This window comes from Falco peregrinus, chromosome 11 (genome assembly GCF_023634155.1).
Source record: "Falco peregrinus isolate bFalPer1 chromosome 11, bFalPer1.pri, whole genome shotgun sequence".
Taxonomy (NCBI): Eukaryota; Metazoa; Chordata; class Aves; order Falconiformes; family Falconidae; genus Falco; species Falco peregrinus.
Window position 1 is genome coordinate 2,004,386 of NC_073731.1, and position 25,330 is coordinate 2,029,715.

General features: G+C 43.7%; 2 protein-coding genes across 7 annotated transcripts in view; one reads left to right on the forward strand and one right to left on the reverse strand.

Moving 5' to 3' along the window:
• The window catches only part of EML6 (EMAP like 6), a 118,083-nt gene extending 100,942 nt beyond the window's left edge, over positions 1 to 17,141 (forward strand). The window contains exons 28-42 of one of the 2 annotated variants that reach the window (XM_027783268.2): positions 1,097 to 1,175; positions 2,365 to 2,494; positions 3,688 to 3,786; positions 4,978 to 4,998; positions 5,365 to 5,538; positions 6,242 to 6,450; positions 7,405 to 7,562; positions 8,285 to 8,399; positions 9,644 to 9,832; positions 10,939 to 11,111; positions 11,701 to 11,863; positions 12,577 to 12,680; positions 13,808 to 13,961; positions 14,335 to 14,435; positions 16,007 to 17,141. In XM_027783268.2, coding sequence (XP_027639069.2) covers positions 1,097 to 1,175; positions 2,365 to 2,494; positions 3,688 to 3,786; positions 4,978 to 4,998; positions 5,365 to 5,538; positions 6,242 to 6,450; positions 7,405 to 7,562; positions 8,285 to 8,399; positions 9,644 to 9,832; positions 10,939 to 11,111; positions 11,701 to 11,863; positions 12,577 to 12,680; positions 13,808 to 13,961; positions 14,335 to 14,435; positions 16,007 to 16,031 — 1,894 coding nt within the window. In that variant the 3' untranslated portion in view covers positions 16,032 to 17,141. The remainder of the gene's footprint in view (positions 1 to 1,096; positions 1,176 to 2,364; positions 2,495 to 3,687; positions 3,787 to 4,977; positions 4,999 to 5,364; positions 5,539 to 6,241; positions 6,451 to 7,404; positions 7,563 to 8,284; positions 8,400 to 9,643; positions 9,833 to 10,938; positions 11,112 to 11,700; positions 11,864 to 12,576; positions 12,681 to 13,807; positions 13,962 to 14,334; positions 14,436 to 16,006) is intronic. The other variant, XM_005235031.3, reaches the window with a different exon arrangement.
• Positions 17,142 to 18,992: 1,851 nt separating this feature from the next.
• RTN4 (reticulon 4) overlaps positions 18,993 to 25,330 on the reverse strand; it is a 47,451-nt gene continuing 41,113 nt past the window's right edge. For all 5 annotated transcript variants that reach the window (XM_055816010.1, XM_055816011.1, XM_055816012.1 and 2 more), the window contains 4 exons: positions 22,422 to 22,491; positions 21,697 to 21,743; positions 20,408 to 20,466; positions 18,993 to 20,021 (listed from right to left, as the gene is read on the reverse strand). In XM_055816010.1, coding sequence (XP_055671985.1) covers positions 19,979 to 20,021; positions 20,408 to 20,466; positions 21,697 to 21,743; positions 22,422 to 22,491 — 219 coding nt within the window. In that variant the 3' untranslated portion in view covers positions 18,993 to 19,978. The remainder of the gene's footprint in view (positions 20,022 to 20,407; positions 20,467 to 21,696; positions 21,744 to 22,421; positions 22,492 to 25,330) is intronic.

Genomic DNA, 25,330 nt, shown 5'->3' on the forward strand with positions numbered 1-25,330 from the left:
TGGTTTAACCCCGTCTCCAGAACCTGCAACTGGAGTTTAAAGGCATGCAGTGGGGGTGGGTTTGTGTTACTGACAGCAGCCACTGAGTGATGTTTTGGAGCAAGTGTTTAACCATAATACCTCATTTTATTCTCCTGCCATCACCACTTCTGCCCCAGCCTTCTAGCAAGACCTGTTTTCTAAGTCAAAGATGATCAAACGTAATTAAGAATCCAGGTCAGATTTCTATGAGCTAATTTCTCCAGTAATCCGGTGCCATTTTTATGGCGCTGTTCCACTGCTGACATGGTTACAATTAGCCCTCATGGATTTCCCTTAACAGAAAGCGAGAATCATTGTGCTTAAACTAACACAATGGTCACCTAACGCGGAGGGAGCCTGTGCAGCAGGCGCTTGATTTTTGCAAGGTCATGAACTTCCAGAGACTGAGCTCCCTCTACTCCTCCTAGGGTTGTGCCCCTTCTTTTTCTTTCAGAAGGGTCAATAGTAGCAGTAAAGGGTATCTGTCCATAAAGACCATTTGCACAAGTCACATTTTGTTTCAGTCTGTTCTACATTTGTCTTTTAACAACTGTAATTACATAAAAATGCTTTGCTGGCCTTAGTCTCTGTTAAATTCACACGGATGAATGACTTGTACATTTAAAAATTAATCACTTCATCTTTAATGTGATTTTGAGGAGATTTTAATAAATCATGTCAAGGTTGATGGGCTTCTCAGAAGCAGCAAGTTGGGGAAAGGTCAACTGCTAGCTGTAGAAAATGTTTTAGATCATTTCTGAAAGCGTCAATTTATTGTCATTCAGTATTCAAGGATTTTTCCATGGATTGAAGTCATTATGTTTTTTTTTAAAAAAATGGTGTAAGGCGTTCTGTTCTGCCACTCATCCACAAAATCTACATCAATGTTATTTCTGCTCTTTCCATCGAAATGCGTATGATTTTAGTCAGTTTATCGTACAACTCTAAAAAAGCTAGGAATTAAGCTCATATAGTTGCAGTGGGGCATTTTCTGTTCACATACGCTATGGTTTTGAAGATTTTTATCTTGCTTTCAAACATATTGATTGTATTCTTTTTAAAATGTTTGTTTCAGGCCACCAGTTAGCAGAGCTGCTCCTCAACCTGAAAAACTGCAAAAGAACAACATCAATAAAAAAAAGAAACTGGTGGAGGTAGGCTTAATACTTCTTCATTTGCTTTAGAAACAATAGGTGCTGGGTGATAATCATCCGTGTTTTGAGGGCAGCTAAAGTCACGTGTAGGTAGAAGAGAGCGCCATTCCGAGACAGTGCTTTCAGCTCTGGTGGCAAGCACCAGCAGGTGATGGTAGACAGCAGCCTCTGTCAGACAGAACCTGGGATGCAGGGTGGCAAAGCTTGCCTCTAACAGCAGATCTCTGCACACCCAGAATTTGTCTCCTGATTTGAAGGGCAGGCAGAGCCCATACTCACTGCGTAACCCCAAGGTTATGGGCAGTCAGAAACCACACTTTCACACTCATGTGCAGGAGCTTGCACAACGTTGCTTATTTACTTTGGAATGCACCTTTTTCCTCAAACTGTAGGGCCCCCCCCAAGCAACTTGATTGAATTTCCCCGTAATAAGCTGAACAAGGACTGTTCCGTGATCTGTGTGGAGCATTTGCAACAATCACTTGGTCTGTCAGTGTAGCTTGAGTTGTTCCAAGTAAGCTGTAATCGTGTTTGGGATGGATTCATGAAGTCTGTCTTCTGGGCTGTAGAGGCAACTTTAGCAGCAATCCATTAACTGTCACTGTTTTTCTGGCGGAAATTTTCTTGGCAATTGCTTATTGTAAGCTGAAATTACACCTCTGATTAATGTTTATAATTATAGAGTTACTTATAGCTTGCCCTTGCTTCATATAAGGACTTGACGGTCAGAATTTGGTCTGTTAAAGTTTGGTAGTTTGTGAGAATGATTTTTGAAGACTCTTGAAGTAGAAGTCAAGATATTTGCAAATATCTGATACCCTATACGGCTATTAAACTGTGATGGGCAGATTAATAATGTTGGGCCTGGTTTGTAAGTTGTATCTATTTTGAATGGAAATTTACAGAAACCAAACATTTACAGCCAGCTGAATTATTAGAGAAATAATAATATAAATGCAGTGCCTTAGTTAACCGATCAAAGCATTGTAGATAGCCTGTGAGAATGTCATGCCTCAATAATTAGCAAAAGAACAGGGATAACTGATCAATTATTGTTTAATTATTCTAGTGCCTCTACAAGTAGCTTGTGTAATTATTTTAGAACTGTGCTTATGTGATCTGAACTCTGTAGTTTCCTTTTTTGGTCTTTCATTTCACTCTTATTCTTTCTTCTGTTTTACTTCACCAGGAGCTGGCTTTAGACCATGTCTTTGGATACAGAGGATTTGATTGTCGCAACAACCTTCATTACCTAAATGACGGTGCTGATATTATTTTCCACACAGCTGCAGCAGGCATAGTTCAGAATCTTTCTACTGGTAATTCAACTTGAAACAATACTTTGAGATAAAAAATGCTTTACGAGTGCAGTATTTCTGATTGAAAGCCCTAATTTTTTAAGATTCCTGTAATTTTCTCACATTTTGCATCTTGATAAATAATGCAAAAAAGTTTTAGGTGGCTGTTGTATCACATCAGCAGTTTCTCCTGTTGGGGTCATCCTGTAGAGCCATCCTGTTCATTTCAAGAGGTACAAGATTCTGGGAGGAAGCGAAATAAAACCCAGTTCTGGTCCCGCAGCTGTGCCGGTCTAAAATCCCTGCTGAGGACACAGGAGTGGGGTTCTCAGGGGGGAGAGCCTGGGTGCTGAAACGACTAGTACCCGCAGACATGTGAGGAGCGCTAACATCTGTCATTTCACTTTGGGATGTTTTCACGAAGCTGTTCTCCAGGGAAGGGTGCATCCTGATGCAATAGTGTGAGCAAATTGCTCTGTGGAAGGGGTAGAAATATTCCATGCCTTTTGGGTAATGAAAAGGAAGAAAACTGCCAAAAATTTATCTGGCTGTAGGATGTAGCACCAACATACATATCTAGAGAAACAAAGATAGAAATTAAAGGAACTTTGGCTTTATTATATTCCCTCTTCGTGCCACAGTGAACCAGAGGGCCAAGAAGCGGGGAGGCAGAAAAGCTGCCACATCTGGTGACCTGTGGGGACCCCAGTCCTCGCACAGCCTCTGACCTGGGAGGCTGGGAACATGCCCCCAGCTGTTCTCTTTGGGCCCTTCCCCTTGGGAGGATACTGCCAAGCACAGACGTCGCAGGGCTGTGCTCTCGCCTGTTTCCCACTGACTGCTCCCGTGTGCTGGGGAGCCTGGGCCCTGCCTTTGCCAGCTTTGCTTTTTCTTGCAGGTACAGGTGGCTACAGGATGATTCTTGAGCTGATTCCTGGTTCCCTGGACGTAGCTACTTTAACAAATATTGCTTTTTATATATATGTGTGTGTGTGTGTGTGTGTGTGCATCAACAGTTGCGTTCACAGTGCGTTCAGTCGTGGCGCCTGGCAGTGAGAGCGGAGCAGGTGCTGACGTAGTTGCGGCCCTATCCCCAGCATCCCCGGGGAGTACCGCCTGGCAGCAGGAGCAAGCTGCTCGGATAGGCTTTGCTTCAGTGCCAGTTCTCTTTCTTCGATCCTGTTGTGAATAAAAACATGTCTGAATTTTATTAGGTAGTCAGAGTTTCTACCTGGAGCATACTGATGACATCCTCTGCCTCACCGTGAATCAGCACCCGAAGTATAAAAACATTGTGGCTACCAGCCAGATCGGTAGGTGACTCTCCATATAACAAAGTTTTACTCAAAAGTTATCAAGGGCGCTGATTTACTTTGGGCTTTCTTGTGTAGGAGTTTGTAGCAGGCCATGCCAGTGTTACCGTCCTCAAACTTTTCCTTTGATTTCTTGCAGTTTCAATGTCATCTCTGATTGTGAGGGGGTTTTTTTAGAGTTAATTGCAGTATAATCCTATTTCAGAAAGCAACCTTAGATAAACTGTGCTAAATCATCTCATTGATGTGTAGGCATAAGATTTACAGAATGCCCTCTTTCCTTCGTGTAGCCAAGGCACTGTTTAGCAGTGAAAACACAGCAATGAGAATTTCCTGTGCAGGAGAACAAGAGCTATACGGAAACGAAAGGAAACGGAGTGAAAGCTCAGCAGAAGTTGTGACACATGGCAGGGGCCAGTTGTGAAGCCGCGTGTGTTTAGGTGTTTATTATTTACACGGAGGGTCCTGTTGGGACTCTCCCATACAATGTTTACTCCTTTCGCAGGACTAAGCATTGGATGGGAAATGCAGGCTTGTTTGTCCTAAAGCTGGAGAAGGACCTGTTGCCTTCCACTTAAACCAGCTCAATACTGGAGTAATTAACCTCATGACAAAGAATGGTGTCATTCTAATTCTCATCAGTCTGGAAGGAGTCCATGACTTAACAAGAGGCAGAAAAGTGGTAGTAGATGAACGCCTGGACGGGGCGCTGTCATTTCAATCTGAACGTTGAGTAAACACAAAGATCTGGACGTGTTGTCAGAGCTCCAGTTCCAAATACTGATTTCTATGACACGGAGAAGGTGCCTGTTCAAGGCCCTTTTCCCAGTCTGCCAGTAAGTGCCCATGAAATCAGTTTTTCTGCTTTTGGTTGCTCTTCTGTAGAACTACAGATTGATTTATTAATTTTTAAAAACTGCATGTCTTCAGCATTTCTTTTAAATAGCATTTTAAAAACTCAAAGTACTAAATATTGTTGCAAGATTTGTGTATAAAAACCAATATACCCAAAAAAGTTCAACAATATTCCTGCTTATTTGTTTTGTTGATTTAATCCATATCCATTTTCAGATTTTTAATTTTTTTTTCCTTCTGGTGCCGACGCTGGCACTTCAGCATTAGAAACATGACTTATTTCACCTATTGTTTTCCCTTGGTGCTTCCTCATTTGCCATTGCTCTCACAATGCAGGTGATATGACAGAATTTCCAGGTAAGGCTGATTTGTTTGTGAATTTTAGTCAGCAGAGTTATGTAAAAGTTTCATGTTACCTCGTATCTGTGAATCGCGGATACAAGTGAAACATCTACAGACGATTTCTTTTGCATGAGGCTCTTCACGAATGTTATGCTGTTCTTTTAGAATCTGTCTTACTTCATGAAATACAATGATTTCCCCTGTGTTTTGCAAGCATTTATGATTTTTTTGTTTTATTTTTTGAGTACTGTTAAAAGAAAACAAAGCCCCGCAACTTGTAAGTGTTTGTTTAGGTTAAATGTTCTTGAAAAATGCCCATTTTGCATTGAGACTTTCCAGATCCTGAATTAATTCTTTTCCAATACATCTTTTTGCACATAGGTACAACTCCCACAATTCATATATGGGATGCTATGAGTAAGCAAACGATTTCAATGCTACGTTGCTTCCATACCAAAGGGGTCAACTATGTTAACTTCAGCGCAACTGGCAAACTTCTGGTTTCAGTGGGAGTTGATCCAGAACACACTATCACAGTGTGGCGGTGGCAAGAAGGTAAGACTGGAAAAATCATGTTCCTTCAGCCTAACGGAACTGGGTACAATTGCTTGCTTTCCCTTTCAAGTCTTTGAAATAGATTTGTGTTCTTAGTCTGAGTATCATGGCTCCCTAAGTCAAAGTCAGTTAAAGGAGATAGCAAAGTACTAGAAAAACATCAATAAGAAAATAAGTTTATTGTAAGTAGAAGTAAGTTAAGAATGTTGTTTAATATAAAATTCCATCAAATTGAGGAAAGTATTTTGGTTTTCTTCCTAAAATACTCAAACTTGAAATTCTGCACTGTAGCTAGGCCTTTAGGAGGTCATTTCCAGAAAATAATTATCATCTTTTGAAACGGTGGGGAGGAGGGGTGGCTCAGCTCATTAGATGTGTCCTTGTGCATTTCACCCGATGGCAACTCACAATTTCTCTGTTGCTACTTCACTGACCAAGGAGATGGGTCATGCTGTGAAGACGTAAATTTGCATTTCCTAAAGCTGTCAGATGCAGTGGAATACACAGGGCCCTTGCAGGTTGCATGAATTAAGATGTTTGATACGCTAAATAGTGTTGGGATTTGCAAAAAATCATGTTAGCTTTCAGCATCTGGGGCACAGTTCTCTAATCCAATACCGGGTGAATTTCTTTTATAAAATCGTGTCAGAGCTTAATTTTGCGGGTAAATTTAACTGTTTTTATCCTTTCCTAATCAAAACAGGGGCTAAAGTTGCTAGCAGAGGAGGACACCTGGAGAGGATATTCGTTGTAGAGTTCCGCCCAGATTCAGACACACAGTTTGTATCTGTTGGTGTAAAACACATGAAGTTCTGGACGTTAGCTGGCAGTGCTTTGCTTTATAAGAAAGGAGTCATTGGTTCCATGGAAGATGCCAAAATGCAAACCATGCTTTCTGTTGCCTTCGGAGCAGTGAGTTCAAATTACTTGCTACAGAATTTTATGATATATTTTTATTAAAACTGCAAGTGTAAATTTTCTTTGTTAAAATCCAGTGCAGCGTGGACCCTGCAAGACCCTGGAGCTCTTGCTTAGTAGTTGAACTTTTAATGTAAAACCTGTCCACCTTTAGATCCTTATGTAAGTTTTCCAAGCCGGGTTGAGTTTCTCTGGTCATGAACGTATTTTTTTTTTAATGTCTGTGCATACCTACAGCATCAGCTGCCATGGCTTTTACTTTTTTACTTTGCTAGTTCTAGTTAAGTTAGAAAAATGCCATAGTTATTTTGTGTGTAGGCTCTGCAACCTTTTTTCCTGCTAACAGTACTTGGTATGACACATGCTAGTGATCCAGCTAACGGTGACAGCATAGAACACTCTCCAGTATGATCATTAAGGAAACATAGCACCATGCTTTAGTCTGCACAGTTAAGGAAATTAATACGTGACAATAGTGCAGAAGCAATGTTACCATGATACCAAGGTCTGAAGTAATTTCTGCTTCATTCACAAACCCTACAGAAATTACCTTTGGAAAGGTTAATCACACATTATACAAATCACCAATTCAAAGAAACGCCTTGCTCCTCATTATCCACCCTGAACAACGGTACCAATGTGTGAAATGTGAGCGTATAAAATCAGGCTCCCAGACCTTCATCCTTGTGCCCAAACAAGTGACTTTGTTGTCAGGAATTGCTTAGTGCTAAACATTTCTTTCTATTCTGATGGCATTAGAAAGAGCATTAGGGTGCAGTTATTAAACTCATTGAACTCATTCCCTTGATGCAGATGGGTTTAATTCCTACCTTCATTGCATAGTTGACTTTTCTCGGGAAATTCAGTAGCTAAAAGCATTTTCATTCAAGCTGAATGAAAAAGCTAAGGTATATGTATTACATCAGAGATTGTTGCTGTTCTTTGCAGAATAACCTTACATTTACTGGTGCCATAAATGGAGATGTCTACGTCTGGAAGGATCATTTTCTGATTAGACTTGTGGCAAAAGCTCACACAGGGCCAGTGTTCACAATGTACACGACTCTTCGAGATGGACTCATTGTCACAGGAGGGAAGGAGAGACCGTAAGACATAGAATCTTCCTAAAGCGCACACCTCTTGTCTCTTGCACATTAGGGTGGTTCCCCCCGCCCCCCCCCCCAGTTTATCTAATACTCTAGACATACACAATACTTCCACAATACTTCCCAGGGACAGATGGTATCTGTACTGTAGCTGTTTCAATCTAAATTTTACTTAACATGCCCAGGTGTTTTAGTAAGTAAAGGACTAATAAGTAGTGCACTCGAGGGTCACAGTAACGTACGTTACACACAAAGGCCGTACTGAGCTGCAAATTAGCCATCAACAGGAACCCCTGTGTAAGCTTCTTGTTGCCTGGGCTCCCGCCAGCTTGGCATAGGTGGGTTTTTCTTAATTTTTTTAATTCTGTCAAGCTACAGACAACCTCTCCCAGGGGGGACTCTGTGATGAGCAAGTTCTTTGAGTTCCTAGAATTAACGTATGTGCCAAGCTTATCTTGGTGGCAGAGATTTGAGATTAAGTGGAAGAGAACAATTTGGGTTTTGGAAATGAGGCACAACGCTGTTTAAAACATGAAGAATGATTTAAATGTTATTATCTGATTTCTGTTGCACAGTAGTGACGCGTCTCCATATACAATAGCAAGTGATTTGATGTATGTTTTATTATTTAATTAGAAAAATACCGATGGGGTTTACATATGGGATTTGTTGTAGCCTATGCAGGAGGAGACATCTGGGTAACACAACACGCTTCTTTGCAGCACTAAAGAAGGGGGAGCTGTAAAGCTATGGGATCAAGAGATGAAACGGTGCCGCGCATTTCAGCTCGAGACAGGCCAGCTCATCGAGTGCGTGCGCTCCGTCTGCAGGGGGAAAGTAAGTGAGCTGCCGCGGCAGATGTTACGCTTTGGCACGCATTGCTCTGTATTGGTGGAGGCTGGGTGGGAAATACCGGGGAGAAAAGTTACGTGAAGTTATGGAAGGAGGCTTTGCCTGCCCACCTAGTGACATTTCCTTACTTGTCTTCCTGAGCTCAGCCATGGGCTTTAATCTGCGTTCCTCATGCTTAGTGCCTGCCGTTCTCTGCAGTCAGCAGGGAGAGGGGAGGACCTTTAAGGCCTCTAAGGACAGTGCTAAGTGTCGGAACATGTTTCACCAGGGCAGGCCCTTGTCTCCTGCCTTTCTTTTCAAGAAACAAAAGGAACTTGGGTACCTACTCTACAAGGCTTGCTGCTTCTCGTGAAATGTAGGCACAGCTCGAGGTGCTTCGGTGAGGCGGAATGGACCCTAGGTCGTTTTTTGTTGTGGGTTTTTTTTTAAGTCACAAATAAAACAAGTTGCCACTGAGAATTAGTGATGGACTTTAAGTTTTGGTAAAGCGGAAGACTAGAAATAACTGAGTAATTTGACATGCTAAAGTCACTCTTGCACGTGTTTCAGTAGTGCTTGCAAGCGTTGTGAAAGGAGCATGCGATGGTGCGGGAGTGTTTCTTCATGTGATAGGTATCTGTCCAACCCAACACTTCACAAAATGGTCTCTCTTTACCTTCATATATCAAGTCTCAGGAATTTGACATGCTCTTTGATGACACCGCCACTGAGGAATGTTGGTTTATATTTCAAATCAAAGAGCAGTGAACCAGTCCCAAACTGTACCTATCTGTGCTTTTTCCAAGTATTTGGCAAGAGAGCTCTTGTGGTTTGGTCAGTGACAGTGCGGCTAGGGTAGATACAAGGTGTTCTTAAACAGCCTAACTGAGCCTAAATCCCTGTTTTGATCTTTTATTATTGCCCAAATATATTTCATTACCTCAGAGGTATGAGAATCGTGCTCTGCCAACTTGTATGTAAACATTTTGATCTGAATTAAAATCCTTAATGGCAAGACAGAAGCCCACCACAGTCCCTCAACAGTAACACCAGACGATGATATCAGATCGCGAGATGTGCAAGTGCCAGTGATTTACTCTCCTGTTTTTAAGATGCTGCGTGAACAGGCAGTATAAATCAAGATGAGTTATCACAGATATTTCTGCAACACATCAGTATTTTACTGCTGTTGATCCTGTCTGTTACACTGACAAACTTTCTCTCATTCTTTTTTTTTGGGCTACAAATAGGGGAAAATTTTAGTGGGAACAAAAGATGGAGAAATCCTTGAAGTAGGAGAAAAAAATGCTGCTTCAAACTTGTTGATTGACTGTCACATGGAAGGGGAAATCTGGGGCTTAGCAACTCACCCCTCAAAAGACATATTTATCTCGGCAAGTAATGATGGGACAGCAAGAATCTGGGACCTGTCTGACAAAGTGAGTGCACTAAATCTAAAAGTGTATGATTAAAAATGATCATTTTATACAACCATGCATTTTCCCCACTAAATGACGTGCCAGCTACGTACACCCCTTTGTGCAGCCACGTAAAGCAAGCCGGGGTTTTCTGCTGTTTTGGTACGGTTCTTTTTCTTCTGCTATGTGGCTGTGTGAAAAGGTGAGTCCTTGGTGGGGTAGCTGCTCTTTCCAGAGGCAAGCAATTTGCAAAGAAATGCAGTTATTTAAAAGCATTCATGCTGATGGGATGCCTTTTCTTGCGTATCACTTATTTTGATCTAAAAGTACAGGCTGGCATGGATTAAGAAGCATTTTAATTCCATGCTGTCGGACTGGGTGGCACAGACTGTCCTGTCACCGACTAATAGGCGGACCCTGACAATGAGCCTGCCGGAGGGCAAGCGTGGCCCCCTCCTCTGCAGAGCCTGCCTTTAGGACCAATCAAGTTGCATGTGTGTGGTTCAGGATTTTTTTTTTTCCAACTCAAATTGTATATCAACCACCATTTTAAAAAGTAACAAATCAATAAAATGTTTTTTAAAAATAACAGAAAGGTCTCTGCTTATGCTAACCTACGTAAACCTTTTCAAAAGGTAGTTACCTGAGCTAACAGGAATGGATAAGTATGAATATATTATAAATATCATCAGATAAGTAAACATGCAGGTTTGTTCTAGTATGTTCTAACATCGCAGATCAAATGGAAAAAAACCCCTACCCTGAGCAGCAGGTGTAGACGCTATCGAAATCACCTTTCCAACAAAATGGGAAATGGATTTTTCAGCCTTTTCTGCTAAACAGTATTCTTCCTGCTGTAAAACTTGAAGTCACCCTGCAACAAGATAGATGCAAACATGAAACTCCCATCTGAATTACAGTATTTTGAAGTCTGTTTTGTGACATATGCCTAGTGGGATGTGATTTTTTTTTTTTTTTTAATGTGAAATTTCAGATTTATATTTAGAGGAAACTTTAGACAATTTGTTTTTAAGAACTCACTTTTATACTTTGTGTTTGGAAGCTTTCCATTTGCTTGGTAGCGTTCTCCAGGAGGAGGTGTGAGCCATTTGCTTTTATTAATGCAGAAACTGCTGAACAAAGTGAACCTGGGTCACCCAGCAAGATGTGCCACGTACAGTCCCGATGGTGAAATGGTTGCCATTGGCATGAAGAATGGAGAATTCGTTATTTTGCTCGTGAACAGCCTTAAGGTTTGGGGCAAAAAGCGAGACAGGAAGTCTGCAATTCAGGATATCAGGTGAGATTTCAGTTCAGGTTCCCTAAACATGCAGCCCTTACGCAAGAATAAGTCCATCAGGTTTCAAGTTGATTTTCAGATTTTCCTGTAACTCTGCATTTGTTGAAACCTGCATGAAATCATGAAATGCAGTTACTGGCTGACTGGTGGCTTTACGTACACCTAAAGTTATGTATCTTATATGCCACACACCTTTGGTTTTCCTGTGATTAATTCCATTATATCCACTTGACTATAGCCGGTAATTTGCACGCTGTGGGGCCGTGATTATGGGAATTAATCTTACAGTTTATTTTAAAATTGCAATACCTGTTGCTTCCTCACAGAGTATTGGTGTTACTCTGCACATTGTGCTGTGCGCGTTATGCAAGTGCGATATTAACATCAGTTAACGACATACAACGTCCTCAACCCTCCTCATCTCTTAAGCATCGCGGTCTGGTTTGGATTCAATCTAGCTGCTGCCAGGAAGGTGGTTCTTGTTTTCCAGTGAAAGAAATTTGTTCTCTTGTGTTAACCTGAGAAGCAAAAGAAAACCTGGCTTGCACAGAACAGTAAATTATATCCCCGTTCTGTGTTTTGTGTCTAGGATCAGCCCAGATAACAAGTTTTTGGCAGTGGGCTCACAAGAACATACTGTAGATTTTTATGATCTCACTCAAGGTACAACCCTAAACCGAATCGGCTACTGCAAAGACATCGCGAGTTTTGTCATACAGATGGATTTTTCTGCAGACAGCAGGTACATTCAGGTATGTCTCGGGCAGACCCCTGTTTGTGTTGGTTGTGACTTCCCTGTTAGCAGATGTAACAACAGGATGGAGGTAAGAACGGGTGAGGGAGGCTTTCCAAAGTTGTTCTGAACCTCAGGTGCCCTAAATCTTCTGAGGTAGGCCAGCCAGCCCTGGTTGCCTTCAGGATGTTCACAGAGCTGTTTGCTTTCTAAATGCTCGGGTCTTCCCCCTGGGTTCTGCATCGCTGACTGTGGCAACATAGCTCAGTTCCCTGCAAGGTTCGAGCGTGCTAAAGGCAAAGTATTCTCTCGTTTCAAGGGAATGGGTACAACACCGAGAAGGAAATTGTGGATCGTAACAATGTAGAACCGCTTCTCCTCCTTCCCCTGCCGAGGATGGGATGCGTATGATAGCTGAACTAATGTGTGCGGTTTCCTTCTGAAAATTTTCTGATTTAGTAGAATTGGGTTGAGATAAACCACAGAGTATATTAACTAAAAGGAGATCTATCAGCTATGCAATATGCATTGGAACACATCATTCAGTTATTGTCCTGTAACATTGTTATTACTTCATATTGTACATAATTAATTATGATAGCTAATTAGGGAAAAAAGAGAAAATTTATCCTAGATGTTTATTTCCTGATAAAATCTGTAGAGACTATTACTGCTGGAAATTTTATAAATATTTATGGCGAGGTTACTAGCTTTTTCCTTTCCGGCTTTCAGGTATCAACGGGTGCCTATAAGCGTCAAGTTCACGAGGTACCACTAGGAAAGCAAATAACAGATCCTGTGTTAATAGAGAAGATCACATGGGCCACGTGGACAAGGTAAAAACCTAAACCCAGCGTTCTGCCTGATCGGGGACGGGTGTGATACAGAACCAAGATCAGATTGTGTAAATGAAATGCTGGGGTTTGGCAGACCTGGGAGAACTCTCCCTTTCCACAAAGCTCCATCAAACACCTTTTTTTATACACATTTGTAGCTGGTTGGTGTCTGGTGAGGCCGAGGGCTGTCACATTTGTGTGTGTGTATCTCTCTCCCCACAGCTGTTTGTTGCCTTTGGTCCCAGGCTTCGCCCCAGCGAGGGGCAAGGCCCCTCACACCGCTCTGTGCTTCAGGCTTTGCTTTTATTGGCAGGCTGGTGTAGGTGCTGCCTTATCCCTCATCAGCAAACACAAGCAGCATAGGAGGCACGGAAACGTGAGCTGACTGTGTTAAGGAAGGAGTTGTGGGTATCATTAAAATATATTTACTGGCCAGGATTTATATAGGACCCTTCCAACACGCTTACGAAACACTGTGGAAAGTGGAACAGGCCAAAAGCAATCTGACAGTAACCGGTGGGCGGTAACGCCGGCGGGCTTTGCAAGGCGAGTGGGAATCCTCCTACGCTAACTGCTCTGCTATCAAGCAAGCATAAAAATCTGCCCCAAATTACTCTTTCCTAAGGACTCTTGACAGATTGTGGGAGTGGGGCAGGCGCACCCGACAGGTAAGATGCAGGTAAAGAGGAATGATTATAAAGGAACTTAAACTAAGGAAGAACAGCCATTTTAAGAAATACCCTACGTCCAAACAAGCACCCCCTCATTCAAGAACTCCTGGCCCTGAGAAGAGAACATCGCTGTCAAAAATCACCATGGGAGGGCACGTACTTGTCCACAAGGAGGGGAGGGCAGCAGAGCTGCACAGGCTGCTTGTGTAAAACGGTGCGAGTGGTTTTGCAGGAAGTAAACCTTAGGATCTCAGCTGGAGATGATTTGGGAGCCACACGACAAAGGGGTATTCAGGTGGTCTTCCCCAGTGATGAGATCGCGCTCAGTGCAATGATTTAGAGGGAAAAAGACTTTGATCTCAAAGGCAGCAACATTTTTTTTTACTGGGCTGTGTTTATTACTGAGCAGCAGCAAGTAAGTCTTACACTCTTTTTTTTAACTTGGTTTTGGAACAGCATTCTTGGAGACGAAGTCATTGGAATTTGGCCGCGAAATGCAGATAAAGCAGATGTCAATTGTGCATGTGTGACCCACGCTGGCCTAAACATAGTCACAGGAGATGACTTTGGTCTGGTGAAACTGTTTGATTTCCCATGCACAGAAAAATTTGTAAGTGGCTATTTTATTTTAATCTAAACAGCTTCCTTCTCCCCATGTTCAGACTCCTTAGCACAGGATTTCAAGATGTCCAAACCACACGGTCCCACGGCTCATCTCCAGGCAGCTCCCGGCCAGCGCCGGCCTGGGAGTGCAGGAGCACAGCTGTCCCCAGGTCAGCTCGCAGGTGACAGGGTAGCTGCCGCCCAGGAAGGCCGGTGCCGAGCTGGGATTGCCGAGCTGGGATTGCTGAGCTGGGATTGCTGCGGGCTCCCGGCACCAGCACTGCCCCGGGGGGATTTCGTCTGTACCCGGAGGCAACTTTGTAACTCCGCAAGGCAGTGCTACCCTACCAATTCCTGAACTTCTGCTCTTTGCCCAACAGGCCAAACACAAGCGGTATTTTGGGCACTCCGCGCATGTCACCAACATACGCTTTTCTCATGATGACAAGTACGTTGTAAGTACAGGAGGAGATGACTGCAGGTAACTGCTTATTTATTTTTAAAATAATCAAAAACCGGGGCTGTACTTTTCTATGCCAAACCCAGAGCCATGCACTTAACACCTTTCTCGCCCACTTCACATTCACTGAAGCCTGCTGATGTGTGACGGTTTCAGCTTGTTTTTCTGACTGGAATGGCTGTATTTTATGGTCACTTACACCCAATTTGCTCCTGCCACCTTGGCGCCATTCACAAGGTCATCTCTACTGGGTACGGTACCTTGCATTTGGGTCTCTGTGTTTACCAGGCACCTGGGGGAGGGCAGAGGAGGCAGGCCCTCAGTCCTGGCTGCTGGCGCAGGAGCCCCTTGGTGTGGCTGAAGAACAGTTAGGTGAGACAAAGACAGCTGGTGGAGCGTCAGTCACATAAAAATAACTGAATAGCTCCTGCCCAGCAAAGGGTAGACCAGGAATTCCAGCTGAACAGAAGGACAGATAGATTTAGAAAGACATTTCAAATAACAGGAGGCTTGTCCAAAGGTGCCTTAAGTTTGTGTTGGGGTGTTTTGGGGTGGGTTTTTTTCCTTCCTTAAGTGTGTGGGGGGGGGGGGGGAAAGGGCAGTACTGTCAAGCAAAACAGGGAGCAGGAAGGTGAGGAATTACAACAGCAAAACATCACACTAGAAAAACTGAAAAGCAACAAGGTAGGAAATGAAAAGGCACAAATTCTCACAGGAGCAAGTATCAGGAAGCTGCATTCAAGAACCAAGTATTTATAACTGCTTACTTGGCAGGAAAAATAAAAGCCAGAGACTGCAGGACCAAGTCATTTTTGCCAGTGAACGAGACTGTGCACCTTTCCCAGAAGCAGCCTCCCTCCATACTGATGTGTGTTCCCTGACAGGAGGCTCCCCTCAGGGAGCTGCAGCGCCTGCAGCAGAGATACTGCCCTTCCCTTGGGTTTGTTCAGACCATGCAGTCGATCTAACTCTTGCTGCGCGAGATGAGCTGTTCTTCAGATTTCGTATTCACAGTCTTTTGCGCAAGCCTGCTGGTAATGCAGCACCCCACACCCCGAAATAGATGTTATCATTTTCCACTTTGGGAGAAAAAGAAAGGAGGGGGGTGGGGGGTGGGGACACCAACAAACCCTTGCAAAAGTGGCTGCGCAGTGGGAGAGCAGGGAGCTCTGTCGGATCAAAAAGCGGCTGCACAGGAACAAAGGCTGCATTTACCTCAACTCCCACCCTGCAGGCTGCAACTTACATGAACGCAGAAAAGCTTATCAGCTGCCTTAATTTAGACAATGTAGTTCTGGTGAGGATCTGATGCAAAGCGTAACGATACAGAGTAAAATAACCATTTCCAAGCTGCAGGCCTTCACCAAAGCCTGCACGCGCACTAGGTACAATGCTTTAACTCTCGCCCGAGCCAAGTGCGCTCGAGGAACTCCAGGGCTTCACGTTGCTTTACCTGGCATCCTGCTGGTAAATCTACATTTATGACCATGTATGTATGTATGTATGTAATGCAACCCCTCTCTCGGTATGGCATGCTGGAGGTTGTCGCCAAGTTACTCAGAAAAGTAAGTATGTCCTCAATTTCCTTGTAGTGTATTTGTATGGCGATGCCTTTGAAAGGAGACTCTTCTGCCGCTGTTACTGCCACCACCAAGGGACTGCTCTGGACTGGACAGCCATGAATGCCTCTACCCCTCCGGCTGCTGTAATTTCCATATGATGCTGCATGGATTACACATTTTCAGATTACTCGTACAAATTTACTGAATGTGAATGTGATCTTGCATTTGAAAGACCAATATCCTTGAGAAGGAAGCTGAAGTTTGAAAGGGCGTCCTTCTGTAACCTGGGTAGGCTGAAGTGATGAACAGTTCACTCACGAAGCTGCTTTTGCCTAATACTGTGTTATTTAATCCATGTCTGAAAAGGGAGCACGCTGAGAAAAGGCTGGGCCCTTCACAATTTGCATAATTTCAAAATTTATGGCTTGAACATTTGTTCAAGGAAGTTGGTGTCTTTTAACCACACCTGCTTCTTAAAAACTCAAATTTGGTGCAGAGTAAAACTGCAAGCTTTCAATCAGCATGCTGGGGTTCACACTTCAGCTTTCAGTAATCGAAGGAGCAAAGTATCATTTTTTAAGTCCATTTTATTTTTAAATGTATGTATTTGGCAAAATTTTCTATCCATGAAGTGCCTTTGAATAATTTTCTAGTAGTACGGGCTACAGTCTTACCTCCCACCAATTGCTTTCAACATACGGTGCTAGAACTTTCACAGGGAGGAGGGCTAACCATTAACACCTTTTCCAGCTGTGTACTTACATTATCCCTGCTTTCTGCTTTGGTTTTTAATAAATACCTTCACGTGTGAATTCCAAAACGTTTCCAGCAGCAAGAAGCTACGCGCTCTTATAAGGACAAATCCCTCTCGGCATTACACCTCTTGATAGGCTGTTCACAGTTGGTTTGCGATGGGAGTAGCTCGACTGCAGCCAGAATTTGAAGCTTAACTCAAACGGTGAGTAGAGGGGAGAAAGAGTACGGTGAGACTTGGTTAAAGAAATTTTAACACAAATATTGAGGAAATTGTTCCCCAAGAGTTCCAGCACAATCCCCGTCTATGGGAAAATGTGCTTTATAGGTAACTATTTCTACAGGCAGTGGCCACGTAGTGTATTTGTATTTTAGAAGCGGTTTGAAAGCCTCCAGGAATCATCACTTCCCATTCTGGAGGGGCTTCCTGAAGATGCCCAAAGGAACACCTGGTACCTCCCTAGCGGGGACTGCGTGTACCCTCCAGCAGGCAGCTAGTCCCATCCTGCTCAGAAGCAGAACATAACTCCCTCCTGACAGCAGAACCTTTACCTGTCCTCGAGAAAAGCATGATCTTTGCTAAATTTTGGCTCCTCTCCCCCATCACTGCTTCTCATGCAGCCCCCTCGTCTGGGACCGGGCTGTGGGCAGCAGGCAGCTGAGGTGAGAGTTGCCTCCCTGTGGAAGTGGAAACTACGAGCTGATGTTCACAAAAGACCAGTAAAGCCTTTCGACATTTGTTAAAGAACATTTTGTCAAAAGCAAAAACTACAGGGACAGTGGAACTGGAGACAGCAAAAGTAAGTTCCACTTTTTCCAATTAAACTGTTTAGGGAAAGGAACAGAAAATGCAGGCAATGTCAGAAGAAAAGATTGTAGCGATTTCTGATACTTTGAAATTACCTTTCTATTTAAAAGACTGTTAACCGAGAAAAATAAAGGCCAAAAGAAAACATTTAGACTTACGTTTAGTCTTTGAAAAGGAATGTTAAATAGTGCTTTAGTCCCAGTTCAGGAAAAATACTATTTTGAACTGTGGAAACTTGGAAACTTCCTGCCAATCCACTCCTGGCGCCCACTGCATAAAAAGGTAGCTGCTGGCTGCAAGTAGTAACCAGTTACATGTACATTCAACACACAAAAGTGCTTCAGCAACCTCAAAGAATCACCTTTTTTTAAAATTGTATTTATTAATGCCTTATATTACTATACAGAAGATCAGTTTGTCAGATACACAATAAGAGTCCCTATGCAGTCTTTTTTTTTTTAAAAAAAGAAACCTTCTTGATCATATAATGTATCATGTTAGGTGGTGATGTCAGTGAGCACCTTCTTTGCCTATGTTGTAATAACGTTTGCCTTCCTTTCGCACTGATTGTATCCCAAATAAAACCAGTTGTGTGGCAGAACGCATTGATCAATGGTGATGTGAAAAAATATCTTAAAGCAATAGTGTCTTGTCAGGAAAACACTTAAAATTTGTATGTTTATATGGTTTGGGTGTAAGTATAAAATGTTCGGAAGTAATGATGTATCATACTGTAAACTAAAATATTAGTGCATGAATTTATTTTTCAATGATCAAGATGCCATTCATTCAAAATCTGTGTCTCAAGGAAATATGGATACAAGTTTTCAATGTCCAGGTCTCAAACCAGATTCAGCAAGTTGATCTGAAAAGATTATTGGACTTGCTTCACCATTTCCTTCAAACTAGAATATGACATCATACATTACTGTCTCAAAAATAAAAGAAACCAAGGATCTTCACTTTGTTTAGCAGAATCTAAAATTTAGTCTTTCACCATTTTCTATCACCGACTACTCACAACACTTAAGTGGCGTCTGACACTCCGTGTCACTGAGCTGTCGGCACAGCTGGCAGCGGGTAACAACGGGGGCCTTGAGCATTCAGCACAGTGGCCTCCTCGCTGCCGGCGGGAATCTGCGCTACATGAACCACACGCCGAACTGAGCATCACCGGCCGACACGGCTCCCTGGGACATCAGCTCTGCAATGGAACTGAACAAACTGCTTCACACTGCACATATGAAAAGAAAAGGGATCCTGGGAAATCCACCTACTCACATTGCTATACGTCTGACAAACTAGTACTTCCACCACCATGTACAATGGCTATTTAATCACTATGAAGTTAAACAAAATAAACACAAATATATTAAACTTGCCTCAAGAAAGCAAAATACCAATATCATTTTATGTCTATAAGCTTTATTGATACTTGGGGTTTTGGTTGGTGGGTTTTGTTTTTTTTTTTTTTGCTTTTTTGTTGTTTTTTTTCTTTACATTTCACAATGCATTCCACAGACTTAGTTCAATACAGCTTAAACTGCAAGTGTATAAATTTTCACTTATCATTTCTTGCATAACAAGGCTTTAAGTTTCCAAACAACAGTTGCAGCATTAGATAATCGGTCCACAGATTATCAGAGTTTGAGAGACTGTAGATTTGCTCAAAATCAACTACTGTACGTTTGTGCAACAAAGTGTATGCTGTAATTATCTTTTAATGTATGTGGAGGTTCCTTTGTTCATGTCTCTTTTGTTGTTTTAAACAGATGCTAGTGTTTACAGACAACGTTTTCGTTTTTCAAGCTTGTGTGCTATGGAGCTAGTCCAGAAATCAGTCAATTCTCTGAAGTACGAAGCACTGTGGAGCAGCTGAAAGATCTAAGCTTTGTGAAACACATATATATATATATATATTGGCAATTGATAAAACAATAAAATCACAATACAGCTATACTCATACCAAAAAGGCAAGATTTTTCAAAACTTGCTAAAATGGTATATTCTTCTAAAACATCTCATTTTAGAAAATCTGCATCAATCTACACAGACCATACACAGTGCACAAACTGGGAAGTGTTACCCTCCGCTCCACCTGCACTACCTCTTCTGGAACGCAGCAGGGACTACCTCTGATGAAGCAAAATGTACAGCTTTCTCAAATCTTTTGTATTAGCCAGTGCTGCACACAGGATAAAGAAAGATGATTAGTTTTAGATCCATACATAGCAGCTTACAATACTTAAGATGATGAAACACATGGCAGTCAAAACAGTTATTTTTCCTTAAACACTGCGTTGCTAAAAAATAAAGATCTGTGAAATTGCACTGCAATGTCAAGGGGTTTGCTATTCCCTGACCCTCCCCATGTAAATCCAAATGAGTATTTTTTCCCCCTTAAAAGATGAACTTCCTATTGATAAGTTGCTTCAGGCTCTTTACTCGGTTTTGCGCTTCAACCCAGGGATCTTTGCTTGGATCCTGCAAGAGGAACAGGAGAGGAAAAAGAACAGCATTTGAGTAACAAACGAAAAACAAGTAGGTGTCAACACAGTCTTAAAAACAGCAGCACATACAGATCACAATCACGGTGACCAAAACTGGTAAATTCTCCTTCATTTAGCCCTCGGGTGCAACTGCTGAGGGTCTCATGAGCGGTTTCAAATACACAGAATTCTATCAGAAATAATACAGGATTAACAGCCTCAGCGAGAAAGGAGCTGATTTCGGAACCATTCCAAAATCAAACAAAGGATGTTCTCCTCCCAGGACTAGCGCACGTAATGCATTTGTTACACACAGCAGTACCAGACATACCAAGAACTGTAAACGTTATAAAGTGAAATAACATAAAAAAACCAACTCACTTAGCCATCGCGTCTTTGACATTCTTGTTCACGAGCCCCAAATAATGGTCAATTTGGGCCTGGAATGGAAGATGAGAGGTGTCAGAGCCAGCTCGGGAGCAGGCACCGCGGTGTGCCTCACACAGAAGACCGCTGACGGATGGAAGGGCTCAACCACGCTCATTTCCAAGTCTGATGCCAGAGCTCCCGCGGCTTCAGGCTCAGCACACCCTACCTAGCGTCTGCCTCCAGGCATGCACACAAAGGCAGGGAATAGCAGGCAAATACCCAAACAGATTCGCCCCGGCTTCTGCACGTTCTACCGAACAGGTCACCAGCGTTTCCCTTGCCTCTTCTCGAGGGCGCGCAACCTGGGCCCTCGGTGAGGGGCAGACGGGCAGCGCGGAGAAGGAAAGCTGCTTAGATGGGCCAGGCCTCCTAAACAGCTTATGCCTGCCGAGAGCAGCCTTCAGCTTGTCAAGAGGATTGAGGAGACCAAGCTAAGCCACACAAATTGTCCGTCATCTTTCCTTGGGGCTACAGGATTTCCTTTCACTGCAGCGTACTTTGTCCTTTCCTGGGAGCTCGGAGAGGAGCCCAGGAGACTCCGCCATCTGCTCTGGCCCTTTCTGCCTCCCTTCCCAAGTCCCAGGCTGGCCTCCATGAGCAGCGTTGTTTTTGAAAGAGGAGAAGGAACGGCTAAGCCAGAGCTGGCCTCCCCCCTCCTGTGCTATGACCTGCTGAAGACAGTCCCTGCTCAAGCTCAGCTAGAATTTAATCATAAGCATTTTATTTTGGCTCCTTCTTACCTCTTACTTTTACATTAGTCTCTCCACTGGAGAGGCACCAGACTGTGCCAGGCATCTCCCACCTCCTCTTTTTGCCAGGGCTACAAACTCCACAGGGCTTCAGGACACGAATCCTGAAGATCAGCTCCAAAGAGGTTTCTTCAGAAATTGTTTTAAAAGTACTTACATCAGGACTGACTGTGCCTGCTGCTCTTTTAGCCCTGACCCAATCTGGATCAGGAGAGGAGGCCTCCAGGTTAATGGGGCTTTTTTTCTAACTGTTTGCTGGGGAAGCCTTCTTACACTTCCACCAAAAAGGAGGAGGGGAAAGCACACGCAATCTGGACTTCAAAGTGAACTTGATTTTCTTGGCCCCAGCACTGACTCCTGGTTAAAGGCCTATCTTTTAAAGGCTTTAAAGATTTTCGAAGATTGAAACAAATTTTGGTTTTACTTGCTTGTAGCTTTGCTTCAACGGAGCCAATTTTATGAAACATTTCACAAATCACATTAAACGCTCACCTGATGTCTCTCATAAATAACAGGAACACTGAAGAGTGAAATCAAAGCTGGAAAAGAGCACATCAAAGGTATGAACAGACGGAAGGGATGGTGTTCAGGTAAAACAAAGACTAGTTTCTACACCTTGACATTTATTTCAAAAGGTTGCAAGAAAAAGATATAATTAAGCCATGTACAAAAACTGTTGGCTGGTAATTTAAATAATCCCTCTTAAGGAGAAGCTGGGCTGTTCTCCAGGTCTCATTAACAGTACAGTAAGTCTAGTCACAGGTCACTTTTCCACTGTGGGTTATGCAAATTCTTCTAAAAGGATGCTCAGGCCTCTGCCAGCATCAGTCGGTTTCTGCCACCTGAGGCCAGCCTGCTCTGGGGTGCAAGAAATAAAAGTGTCTGCGCCAGGACACGGCCAGGGGCAATTTTGTACCTCCTCCAAAGCTCAATGCAGCGATGGTATTCAAGTCAGGCTGACCCTGATAGGGACAAGCACAACCACAACTGCTTTCAAATGATACAAGGTCTGGAAAACTGACAATCTCAAGGAATTCAGCAATCCAAAATGGCCTGTTCTGCAGTGTTATCAAGGTCCTGGAAACAGGACACAGAACTGTAACATCTCGCTACACTCCAGAACACAGGAATAGTTTAGCCTCACAGTACTGAGCAGCTTCAGTGCTTTTCCAGAGTTATTTTGTATGCCAGTATTTAACGCAACTCAAAACACTTACCCAGAATCAGTAATGTCAGACCATTAAACAAGGCACCGACATAGGTGAATACCCACATCAACACTGCGAACTAAAAAGGAAAAAAACAGCATGTCAGCCCGGCGTCTGTGTCACCAGAACATACCAGTCACAACAGTGAGGGGCCTTCTCAAAACACATACGAAACTAAAATGCCCCAAACGCCACTTCCCCCTTGCACATCTCATGTAATTATAGATGAGTGACATGATGGCTGAAGGGCTCAGTAATAGGATAGTCTAGGTCATCGGGCTGAATTCAGCCCGAGTCAGCAGTGACCACTGTTAGTACTCAGTGGCCGCTCAATGCCCTCTGCATTCATACAGCACTTCCAATTCCGCGTTTATTAACGATGGGCAAACGCCATTCCTACCTCCCACCCTTTGAAAAGACGGAACTAGGCAGGCAAGTGAGAGGTTAAAGAGCTGGCATGTGACACAGCACTGGGTGACAGAGCCAGAAAGAAGCAGGTCGTTTGTTTGCGTGGCAGCGCAGCAGCCAGCACACCAGCGCATCCCGCTCTGGGCTGTGGCACAACCAGCAGCGCCAAGCTATCACAATCGCACTTGGCTCAGCAAAGGTCTCGGTGAAGCGCTGACTAGGCAAGGCAGAGGTTTCTGTCACACCAGGGGAAAAACCTGTGTGGAAGGTGAAGTAGCAAGGTTGGCTTGATTGGCTTTTTTCCCTTAAAAGAAAACATAGGAGAGCTTTGAATATCAAAAAATTCAGGAGACAGAGGAATGAACAGTGCCGTAAAATGGAAGCTGGCTCTGAGTCCTAGAGTAACTCAGAAGGAAAGCCATCCCTTTGCTTCACTGCTCACACTGCCACAATTTCTGGCTCCATGTCCCAGCCCCTAACTCATACCCAGCGGGGGTTCCTCCCCCACCACCATGCTGCTGCCTGCACTTGCAGAGCTCCCTGTGCGCTTCACCAGCTTTACACAAAGGTCTGCAGAAGCTCAAGCCCCTCAGCCTTCCGCCAGGTGGAGAGTGTCCCAAGCACACCTCTGACCTATAGCGGGGTGGGCGGGGGCTGAAGGCTGCCAGCTCTATTTCTGTGTAGGATTCCTCCCTGAGGAAAATCAGCCAGTTTCTTCTAGTGTTGCACAGCTTGTAAGGAGCTGAACAGAAGCCAGGATCTGGATGTCAGAAACACTGGGCTTACCAGTGCTTAGTCCTGGCTAAGCACTGAATTACACGCTGTATTGTGCGGAGCACACAGATGAGACCCCTAGCTCCTTAATCAACTACGCACATCTGGTTATTTTCTGTGCAAAACACTGCAAATTAGCCAACAGCTGGACAGACATGGTGGGAGGCTGCTGCTGGCATCAGAGAGAGAAAGCCTGGGCACAATTAACCACCGGAGGTGAAGCACTTTGGTAAGCTGGAGGAACATGCAAGGAAAAAATGGATACAAAGCACTGGAAAGAAAAAAACCGCATGTCAAAGGACTGCGGGTGTAGGCAGGGCTCTAGCCTGCAGCCAAGTTATGTACCCCAACACCCATCTTTAGCTTATCATAAGATGCAATAAGAGACCAATCCATCGTAAGAGACCAAACCAAATCAACAGCCAACAACAGGAAAGGGCATGACAATCACTATGAGTTTAATTGCATGAGCCCTGCACTGACATGAAGTTTACTTCAGGAGCTGCATTCAGAGCTGATCCCATTCAAAATGCAGGAGGATTAACTGCAAGTGATGCAGCTCTTTGTCAGCTCTTCCCAGATGCAGTGCAAGCAGCACTAGGGGCACAAAGTTAACCCTCAGGCAAGGCTGCGATGTTACCATCAACTGCATTCCGGCTGAAGGATTTTGGCAGGTTTATCAAGAAAAATAAAGCAGATTTCTCTAAACTCCCTCATGATTCATTCAAACCTTGGCCCAGTTCTGCTCCCCACAATGCCAGGGTGAGAGCTGGCTGCCAGCCCCTCTGCACAAGGCATTTTAATGGAGCAAGCATTTTCCCTTCAGAGCAAGCCGGTGCACGCAGCACGTCCCCCTCCCCAGCCACGGGAGGGAAGTCAGCAACCTCTACTACAGCAAAAAGCCCCCAAGTTTGTGACCATTCAGAACAATTCCCTTGTAGGCTGCGCGGTCCATATAAACTAAGTATGTCGACTTCAAGCGCACACAGCAAAGCATCGTGACAGCTATCCAGGATCTCCCTGCACAAACACAACTACCGAAGCTAAGCACCGCCCCAGTCTGGTGACAGTTCAGTAATATTGCGGGAGGTTATCACCAAGGCAGAAAATGTGAGTTTATGTAAGCAGAGCGGTAACAGATACGAACCAGTCCCAAAGTCCAACAATTAACAGAACTATCCAATCCTATTTAGTGAGCACTGAATTTATGGCCTGAGAAAGATCAAAATCCAGGCGTTAACATTTGACTGACACAGGCTCTGCTTCTCCAAAAGTCTCTCCAGAGCAGCATCAGGGTCCAACGACGAACTGTGGTACACGCACAGCTTCTAATCCACTTCACTTATTCACACGAGGCGGGAGAGGGAACCACGGAGCCCAGCGAGGCCACCCCCCTCTCTACCGCATCCATGAGGGACAGCTACTTTGAAGGCTGGGGCTACCAAAGTAAATGAAGTTCAGAAAAAACCTCAGACCCCCCAGCTCCCACAACTCCCATCTCTCTTCACACCCTTCTGACAGGTAAAACAGCACTCCTGGGACTGACTGGAGCTGATCTCAATCCCACACTGGCGTACTGGTCTCTTTTTTTCCCCCCTTAGAAATGAGACAAACTCAGAGAACCTTGCAAATGCAAAAAGGTTACCCCTGAAACACACGTCTGAACACTTTAAGCTCTAAGATGGAAAAAAAAGCAGAAGGCATCCCAGGATTGACCTACAAAGATAATATTGCTC